The sequence below is a fragment of the Athene cunicularia genome (genome assembly GCF_003259725.1).
Source record: "Athene cunicularia isolate RWA chromosome 15 unlocalized genomic scaffold, athCun1 chr15_part1, whole genome shotgun sequence".
Taxonomy (NCBI): Eukaryota; Metazoa; Chordata; class Aves; order Strigiformes; family Strigidae; genus Athene; species Athene cunicularia.
Genome location: NW_020799121.1, coordinates 13625661 through 13635853, shown reverse-complemented (window position 1 = coordinate 13635853; position 10193 = coordinate 13625661). Strand labels below are relative to the sequence as shown.

The window sequence follows — 10193 nt, the reverse complement described above, 5'->3', positions numbered from 1 at the left end:
ACCTTCATAGTGTGTTCTCAAGCCCTGTTTGAGGGTGAAAACCAACTGTGAGAGGTCTTTTAATTGACCCAAGGCTGGGAATTTCAGTATTTTGTTCCAGTGTGAGTTTGGCAACACCGTGGTTTGCCAAACCAGTGTGAGTTTGGCAACACCATGCTGTCACTGACTTGGGGTGGAAGAGGCAGGGGGAGGGAGGAGAACAGCACCCATCTGAAACTCACGTTGTCAAATGTGACTTTTATTTTTTTTAAATGCATTTCTATGACAACTTTGGCTACTCGGTTAAACATTCATTCCGCACTGTTTCTGTAAAAATACCAGCTCTTCTCTAGCAGTGCTGTGTTTGGCTGTGGCGGAGTGGATGGATTTATTATTCCAGCACTTGTAACTTTACAACAGCAGCTCCCTGTGCCTGACGTGGTACCACAGTTTGAATTCTCTGGTGAAACTGCACTGGAGAGCATGTCCATAACGCACAAAATCTGGTCAGTCGTGACCAAAATTTATCTTGTGTTACGGCAGCAGCTGACTGTTAGTCACCTGGGTGCTGGTGGTTGAGTAGTGAATAAACACTTAACTGGTATGGGCAGAGCAGGAAGGGATAAAGCTTTCAGTACTGAGTCAAGTTTCACCCTTAAATCTTGCAAAAAAAGAACCAGGTGCCAGCCGGGCCGGATTCCCCCTTCCTGGGTGCCGTGAACGGGGATTTGTGAAACGCAGGTCACCATACAAGCCCAGAGTACAAACAGTTTCCCTCGAGTTCTAACTTGCCACAGAACTGCAACTAAATCTTTCTGAAACTAGAAACAGCTCTGCCGTTACCACGTCAATGGTGCTTTTCTCTCTGGGTGATCCCCAAGAGCTTTACTTCGTGGCACTAGAGAACCTGGGAGCTCTGCACAGCACCAAAATCCTCTTCAGTGTCACTAGCTGTGGCTAAACTGTGGAAGGTGTGACTGACGGCATCCCTCTCCTTACAAGAAACTGCTCCAAAAAAGAAGGAGTGAAACTGGAAAATGCAATATTTATAGAAGTGAGAAACTGCATGTGATACAGAATGTGGGGGTTAATTATTCCTGCAGCTTTTGCCACTTTAAAAATCTTGATCACTCTACAGCTTTCCCTAGTAAAACACACCTGCCCTCTGCAAATATTTCCAGCATTACGGTTAAACACACCGTAGTGGTGGTTTCTGTCAGCTCTGCCGCTCTGAAAGCTGCTCCTGCAGAAAACTGAGCCCTGACGTGCAGACGTTCCCCCCTGCCCCACCATGAAGCATCCCGCTGCACCGGGGACACAGGGAGTCTCCTCACCTGCTGAGACCGCATCGCCTCTGCCCCCAGCGCCGCGGGGCCCTCGGTGGGGGCTGGGCCCTCTGCGCTCGCCTTCTCTCTCTTTGCAGCTCCGGGAGTATTTTTACTCTCTTGTTTCACCAGAGGACTCGCAGGATTCGCTGCCCTGGTGTTCAGTGCGTTGCCATTCCGCTGTGGCTTTTGGGAGCCATGCGCTGCTACGTGGCTCTTTTTACCCACGGGGGTCTTCTCCGGTTTACCTGGACACGTCTTTGATCTGGATTGGAGAGAGGTCAGGTTAGTAACTGGCTTTTATGTGGTTTTGTTAGAATATCTTCATTTTCTGTTCATGAAAAGCATTATGGCTTTAGAATGGCTCCTCAACAACTACCTTCCCTTCCCCTCTTACTCTGACAGAACCCCGTGCAGATAAAGGAAAGCAGACATGAGCGCCAAGTCTTCTCTTGCACTGAGGTTTATTGCTGCACGTGACCCTGAGCTGTCACAGAATCCCAGAACCATCTGGGTTGGAAAAGCCCCTGCAGCTCCTCCAGCCCCACCATGACCCTCCCCCTCACCATTCCCAACTCCCCCAGACCCCTCAGCGCTGGCTCAGCCCGACTCTTCAACCCCTCCAGGGATCCCGGGGACTCCCCCCTGCCCTGGGCAGCCCATTCCAACGCCCAACAGCCCCTTCTGCACAGAAATCCTTCCTCAGAGCCAGCCTGACCCTGCCCTGGTGCAACCCACACTATTCCTATGCCCAAAGACCAGGATCCGTATAACTTACCACCCCCCTGCAAGGAGCAGCAGATCCCTTCCATCTTGAACGTGACTTGACCAGAAAATGTTAAGACTTCATTTTTTCACCCTCCCAAGGCAGTCTGCCTCCCTCACCGTTACCTTTCCAGCTGCTGTGAGAAGCAGGCAGGCCGCAGGGCAGCCGTCTCCTCTCCAACCTCACACAAGGTTGCCAAAATAAAGCTGGCTTCTAGTACCCTGTCTTCCATGCTGAAAGCAATTGGTCTAGAGACAAATATTCAGAGACTAAAACCATGCGTAACTCCACATACTGTAGGAGGAAATACAGCCCACGCAATTCTATACGCACATTAAAAAAATGCCTCCCCTGAAAAGTTGAAAATCTAATATATTTGCCACTTCCTGTCACAGGTTTAAATGCCCCAATGAGCAGATATTATACTTAGTCAAGTGATAGTTTTAAATATGTAACTGTTAAAATTATATTTTGAATAGAAAATGTATTGTTTCTTTAGACTACTAAATGAAACAATTGTGTGCATTAGACTGAGAACCTGAGGTGTCCAGGGAACTTGCAGGTGCTCATTAGCCATGAATATGGATGCTCCTGTTAAATACTTGATGCATAATAGCAAACTACTTAACCCTGTACTGCGGATCAGAAATAATAGCTTTTGGTGCAAAACGAAAAATCTATTTTACTGTTTCAGTTCAATATTCCCTGAGTAACCCGCAGACAAAAAAAACGACCGTGGAGTTGTAACTGCTGTAGTTCTAGACAGGCTCGAAAACATACTTTCCAGAGATGTCAAAATGGATAGAGAGAGGAGCACTGGTGGCTTCTGAGAATACTAGCAGTCCCTGGAAAGAAGGGAGCGGTGGTTAAGCACTACTTTAAAAACAGATCAATATCAGAATATAAGTTTATCCCAGCTGTTGTTTACTGGCACGAAGAGGGTGAAAGTCTCCTGCTTCTAAAATGTGTTTCTTGGGAGGCCCCGACACTTTCTGTGTCTGCCCAGCACCAGAACCACAGTTCTGTTGGTTTAAAAATGCTTCGCTTGCCTTGCAAAGGCTCCTGTGAGGGACCCCGCAGCGACCCAGAGATCCTGATAAGCAGCTGGTGAGATGCTGCCACCCGTCAGGAGGCCTGGTGGAACACTTCCCAGGGCCCTTCCGCATTGTCCTGGTCAAGTCAGGTGAGTTTCAAGACAAATTCTTACTTTACCCTCAATTCTTTAAGGCAAAACGTCACTTCAGAATCTACTCCAACTTGAAAGTAGTCAAATTCATCCGGACTTAGTTGTATTTCAGTAAGCATTGTCCTTGAAAAATCTGTTTAAATAATAAGTCGAGGACTCAAAGGAGGGAAGTTTGAACTCAACAAAAGTACGATTACAACTATGAGGTTTTTACATCAGCATTGTTGGAACAAATAATTGTATTTTTATAGTGACTAACATTAGTAAATGTTTAGCTTATCTACATTTATTTCAAAATTAAATCCTCGATTTATTTACAGTATATTATGTATATTTAAATGGCTTTTAACAGAGCCCAGAATCCATTTTATCTTCGACTCTGTGATCAAACCTGACACCCGCTGTCGTTCTCACCAACCTGCTCTGTCCATAAATAGTCTTACTGACTGCTTGTTGCATAGATGGGAAGACCAAACCACCACATGTCTTTGACAGATTAATCATTAATTGCTGACAATCATCAGAGGACAATGAAGGTGGATTTAGGTTCTTTGTTACAAATTACGATCTTTTCCTGATCCATAAGTGGCAACAGGAAATTGGCTCTTCTGTTTCAGGTATTCGATTGTTGCTTGTTCTCATTGCATTAGTCTATCCATGTCAGTAGGTGTGAGAGTAGAACAGGCTCAGAGGCATCCAGAAATTCAACTACACACCTATCCAATTCTCTTCTGAAGCCAGGCTGCTAACAAACCATTAGAAGCTGTGCCCAGTCTTCCATTTCTCTGCTCAAGAGGTTGTTTTTCTCTCAGCCTTCAACAAGTCCCCATTACCTGTTCAAATATACTCTTGGAAAGTGCCTTAAAACAGCAGAAATAAATACAACATATCTGCCAGCTGCTGCGAGGCAGAGCCTCCCGCATGCAAATGAGAACAAGCCTAGGCAGAAGATGTCATTTCTTTCTTTGAAAATTAAACCTGAATGTGGAAAAACCCAAGCCCATGCCAGATGATACCTTCAAAGGCCAGGTTTTGTTTCAGTGCGTGTGGAACATTTGCTGCAGGCAGTGTATTGCATCAGTGCTATGCAAGAACAATGCTAATTCCTCTTTTTGCTCCTTGACTCTTTGGCTTTTGGCACCTCATTAAATTTTTACCTACTATTCTTTTCACTTTCTTTCTTACAATAACCCTTGTAAATGCATGGTGCTAAACCATCAAAAGTTGTCATTCGGCATACACTCTTTTTAGTGTCTTTTTATTTTCAGTCATTTCTTCCCTGCTTCACTCCAGCCAGTTTCCACCACTGAATCCTCCTTGCTCTGCACCTCTTTAGCCTGTTCTGGGCACAATCCCCACCCCACCGCTCTAGGCCATCATCTTCCTCTAGGTCATTATCCTCGTAAGCAAGTATGAAAAGCATCCCTTTATTATATGATATACAAGAACCTATACTTCAAAACCACAATTATATCTTTAAAATTAGTTCGAGTCACACCCCAGGAATCTAGATTGTTCTCCATCAGATGGAGGAGAGCTGAACATGGCAGCACAGCAGAACAGCATTAGGCCAGCTAACACGCTGTATTGCCCTTGCACTAAAATATACTCTGTAATGATATCAATTCTATAATTATGGTGTTCAGATTTAAATCATTCTTTTTAAAACATAAAATTATCTCCTTTTTCCTGACTGTTGCCATGCTTCTGCTCTTGCAGCACAGTAATTACCTCTGTTCAAGCCTACAGCAAGTGGCATAATTTATTTCAGTTGGCTGCTCAGTCTGATATCTGCCACTGATACCAGGAAAATGGTAATAAAAGACATACTTTTTAAAAAGATATTAAAACCAGAGGGTGGCAGCATGACTTAAAATCTCTCTCTATATGTTCCCTCTCTTAAAAATCCCATTCAGCCATAAAATGCATTCTCCGTTTACACTGCAATAATTATTCCTTTAGTTCACCTGTTTTGAAGTCCCAATATGATTTCGTATTTTGAATTTCCTTACCAGTGTTGTCTTCAGTGTAACTCTTGAAACAAACTTTCATCGGAGAAACTGATAAGGTTACTTCTTCTTGACTGGTCGGAAAGTGAATCATTGTATCAGCCAGCAGCCTATAAAATTTAATTCAACATTAAAATAATTTTACCTGCCACAAATTTATTACTAGCCAGTATTTGTTACTCACATTAGAAATTAAAATTATTTGGCAATACTGTTGGAAAACCTGCCTTTGAAATGTGTACCCCTTAAACTCTGCTGATTCTTTTAAATTGATTTATATGCAAAAGGTACATAAGAAATCTAACAGTACAACTGCTAATTATGAAAGCAAATTTGTTTAATGCTTTTGTATGTTGCCAAGTTGATCTTATATATATATATATATATATCTGCTGCCTTTCTATATGTATCACAACTTTGAGCAAACCTGGGTGTCCTATACTCTCTATTCAAAAGCTTGCAGTCTTAAAAGTTGCATAATCTTTTTATAAATATAATACACAGTACCTATGCAGAGATATCTTTATACACCTTTAATGGCTGATTATTGTGACAAGAGCTCCTGGGCACAAGAAACACTTTTAACAGAAATGCTGTCAGGAAGAGCAGAGTCTGTTCTTTGCCTTTGCTTGCAATGACAAGCCAAAACGTGGATTCCTCCAAAGGGCTGTTTTTATTGCTAGAGAAAATTGTATTTTTACCACTGGATTCTCTGCCTATAAAATTAAATTTTAAAATTTGTCACAGGTGGAAGCTGCTCAAAGGTATGAACTCAAATCATCCATTAATACATTTCTCAAGGTGACCGAGTAGGATTAAGGGCAAAATGATTCAAATTTCTTAAGTTGTGATGTGAAAAATCAAGCACTAGGAAACAGGATTTAAGAATTTGTCATTTTTCACTGTGCCCTAATCAGATTTTGATTATGCTAATCACTATGAGAGCAGTATTGCCTCCTGTATGATTTTTTTTTTTTTCAGAAAAAAATTTTTTGTATTCATTACCTGGAGTGGACTTTAAGTATGTTTGGACACATGTGCTTAGCAAAAACAGCCTGCAACGGATCACACTCTTGAAACATCAGATTATAGGTTTTTATAACACCTAAGTATAAAGGATATGGACAAAAAAAAAATCAATGTTGGTCTGTAATTTTTAAATGGTGTTTTTTTTCAGTATTAATTGTTCTTTTAGGAAATCTGCATAGAGAAAGTAACAAAACAACTCACTCTAGCTATGTGGAAATAACTCACCCACAGATAGAAGACTTAATTAACCTGCCAACTAAGACTTCCTTCATCCTATTAGTTCTGCCCCTCCAGCATCTGAGTTTTTTAAGAATCCACCAGAAATAGTGAACAACTGCAACAAATGCAGGGGGGAAAAAAGGCTTTGATATTTAAATGGTGGCGGAATACAAAAGGCAAACCCTACAGATCTCCATGTATTTCTAGATAAGCATGAGCTATGAGAGCTTAATTGTCTTGAGACCTAATTCAGTGTATTATCTCATTATTAGTAATACAAGCTAGATTTTTAATAATACAAACCACTGCCTATTCCCCAGCCCAGCAAGCTGTGCTGACAGATGACGGTTCTTCATGAGTTTTGCAAAGTCTAATGCTGATGAATGTACCTGGTGTTCTGTGGGACTGGGGATGTCAGGCCTGTTACCGTGAAGAACTGTATTAGAAGTGGAAAGACCCAGTAAACCCTCTAGTTCAAACACCTGCCAAAACAGGATTTCCCTCCTTTTCCATCACATGTGTTTCTTCAGAATTTACTCCAGCCTAACTCTAAATGTTGTGAGCAGCAGACTAACAAGATTAATATACAGCATGCAGTAACTACTGCAGTGAAGAATGTCTGTCTGTTAAAGCCTGTTACAACTTCATTTTAACAAGGTGATGCACGTGATAAACAGAAATTACGATGTGAGGAGGCTGAAAGTGTTTGGCATAACATTCCATCAGTAACATTCAATTAATAATTACACTAAATATTGCGTTGCCCTGCTGTTTTAAACGACTTCTCTTTCTCCAAGTCACTTTATGTATAACCTACCATGTTTGCAGAAGAGCTTGAAAGTTATGTGATGATCATTAATATTTGTATAAATGCTGCATTTCTCTACATTTCTTTCCAGCACGTTTACACATCTAAATACAGGAAGAACTGACTGTTTAAAAAAAAAAAATAAATTATCAGTGCAGAGGTCATTCACCAAGCAATTTTGCAGTATTATTTCCCTAGTTTTGTACAGTTTTATCTCAAGCTTCTGCTTTTATGGCTTCCCCAAACTGCTTTCTAAGCTGACACTGTGGCAGCTGATACGGATCCTCGCCATCCTCACCAACTATTCCAACACATGGTCAACGTGGTCTGTTTGCTAAACAACTGGCCAAAGCTCTGCTGGGTCATACTGGTTTTGAAGTTACAACAGAAACACTTCAGAGGCAGAAACGTGGTAATCCTTCACCCCAAGATTAAGCCGGTTCAGACTTTGGGAAGGGTACAGCTCAGGAGGTACAACTTCTAAACTTAATTAATACTAACGCTCCCTTTTGCAGAATTGCTCAGAAGTGCTTGAGTTTAGAGCCATCCACGTGCCTCTACCAGCCTTCCCCTATAATTTCATTTGGAAATTGAGCTAATTTGCTGCTTACAAAGCTGTGCATAACAATCCATTAAAATGTACCTTAATTATCAATTTACATGGGAGGGATAACTGTTTTTCCTTCTGACGTGGTTGAGACACAGCCGTCCAGCAGTAATGTTGAAAAAACATAGACGAGAAGAAGACATATGCATATGCTGACCTTGAAGAATTCACTGATCTTAAGGCAAGCTGAAAGCATAAGTAAAACAATTTAACTCAAAACTATTTCATATCGAACCTTTAACAAAAAAGCCATCTCTCTGCTTCGAGTACCACACCTAAACCACGAAACCTTTAAATGTGTATGTCTCAAAATAAATATAGATGCATTATGCACACAATCATGTCCAGATTCACCACCTTCACTATAATTGGTATCATACAGGCATAAAAATCCAATCTATGGACATTTAAGTGGCCCTGAAGTGCAGGTTACCTAAACACTTAAAGCTCAGCTTGCATTTGAAGGACTGGATTTATTCTAAAACAACCTTTCTGTACACCCATCCACGTGACACCTACAAATGAGCAAAGACACTACTAGCAACCTCAGTAATTCTTCAGGTATGAGAAGAAATTATCTCCACTTCTAATTTTCCAGCCTCCCACCAAGTTAAGGAGAGTTGATCACTTTTAACTAAGAAACCTCTAGAGAAAAGCCTAATTTTGCTGGAAATGGTATTTGATTAATCAGAGGCATATTAATGGATGCATTCTTCCTGTTGAGTCATACTGGTACAAAAACATGTTGTTTAGAGGCAGTTTCTGACGTGGTACAAAACATAAACCTTTAGACCCATGACAATAGAAATAAAACCCTTGGTATTAATCCGGATGTCCTGGACAAGCTTCAGCTTGGCTAACAAAAAAATGAAGAATACTAGGGGCAGAGCAGGAATGAATCTTCCATGATGTAATCTGCATAATTACAATTACAGAAAATATGGCATTTGTCCATATTGAAAGTGGAGGAAGCTGAGAGAACGTAACCCGCTGAAGGGCACCTGTAGGAAAACATCACAATATCCAACAATACTATGATTCCAAAAAATATTTTCAAATTAAAACAAAACAAAGTCACTTACACCTTTTTCTATGGGGTCAAACCAAAATTCATCACTAATACGTGCTATGGCATGTATTGCTCTTCCAAACACTAGCAGGAAAAGAAAACAGGGCAATATGTATTGTAAGTTAAAAAAATATGCTGCATTTTCTCCAGAATAATTTAAGAGGAAACATTAATAATTTCCTAGACGTTTCAGTGACATGGTGGAAAACATTGGTCTTTCCTTTTTAGTAGCACAAACACCTCGACGTTTCTGAAAGCTGCCTCTGACAAGGTGCACCTCAAATGTCGTCTGTCCCTCTGCAGCAACTGGCATGACCCGATGTCACCACACATTAATTCAATCTCCTTGGACAAACCACTATAGTTAGAAATTACATTTTGTAGATGGCAGCAGGTTTAAGCAAGCAGTAAACAGCTGGACATCTGTAAAGATGTAACTGTAAGAAACACAGAAAAAAAAACAGCAGTGGGTCTCAAAATTTCCCTCTGCCCACCGTGGCACTGGCAGAGCACCAGTTCACGTGACACGCTGTGCACTGGTTTAGTTGGGTCTCTGGTAGAACAGTGTGCACAGGAAGGAACCAATCTAAGCAACGGCTTCTCAACCTGGAAGTACCACAAATCCAGCCCTCTGCTCTCTCATTTGAGTCCAGAGGCTCCACGCTGAGCCCACAAAACTCTGAACTCTATCAGAGGCTGCGCGTGGCCCCACAAAAACACCTTTGTCCTCCTGGGGAAGAGGAAGGGGCAGCTCTGCTTGCTGTGACCATGGCGGCTCTGGCCACAGCTCCCAGTGCTTCGTGCCCCACTTCTCATCGCCCTAAAGCTCCCCCAGGGAAGCCCGCCGAGGGCAACACCAGGCCTGTCACACACCCCCACGGCTGCCGGGCCTGCTGAGCTCTGCCGCCCTAAGGCGGCCCGGCTCTGGGCTGCCTGTTTCTCCCCCAGACAACCCTTCTGCGCCAGCCTTGCTGCCTCCCCCGGGGCCACGGGTACCTCTGAGATGGGCCCCCCCAATGACACACTTCATGGCCACCCGGCTCGCCTCACACGGCGGCTGCGGAAAAGGCGGGAAACACCCCTCGGGGCGGGGCGGGGCGCTCCGCAGAGACCCGGATGTGGGCGCGGGGCGGGGCGGAGAAGCGCGTTTCGGGCTTTTTTAGCCCTTCGGAGGCGCCGTAGCGGGTGGTTGGCGC

General features: G+C 42.7%; 1 protein-coding gene across 1 annotated transcript; it reads right to left on the bottom strand.

The window, feature by feature from the left end:
* Positions 1-308: 308 nt before the first annotated feature.
* RAD9B (RAD9 checkpoint clamp component B) lies at positions 309-9066 on the bottom strand. Its single transcript, XM_026859794.1, has 10 exons — positions 9011-9066; positions 7982-8114; positions 7331-7445; positions 6271-6370; positions 5269-5375; positions 3283-3389; positions 2851-2915; positions 2196-2318; positions 1314-1569; positions 309-1009 (listed from the first exon to the last, which is right to left on the bottom strand). The coding sequence occupies exons 2-10, from the start codon at positions 8075-8077 to the stop codon at positions 878-880; spliced, it is 1101 nt and encodes a 366-aa protein (XP_026715595.1). The 5' UTR covers positions 8078-8114; positions 9011-9066; the 3' UTR covers positions 309-877.
* Positions 9067-10193: the final 1127 nt, after the last annotated feature.

What these genes read in the sequence shown, in the direction of transcription:
- RAD9B (XM_026859794.1), bottom strand. Translation starts at nt 8,077, where the DNA reads ATGCATATGTCTTCTTCTCGTCTATGTTTTTTCAACATTACTGCTGGA. An exon ending in CAAGCTCTTCTGCAAACATG is followed by an intron (nt 6,371 to 7,330) that starts GTAGGTTATACA and finishes CTTTATACTTAG; the next exon opens with GTGTTATAAAAACCTATAAT. An exon ending in ATACTTAAAGTCCACTCCAG is followed by an intron (nt 5,376 to 6,270) that starts GTAATGAATACA and finishes TAAATTTTATAG; the next exon opens with GCTGCTGGCTGATACAATGA.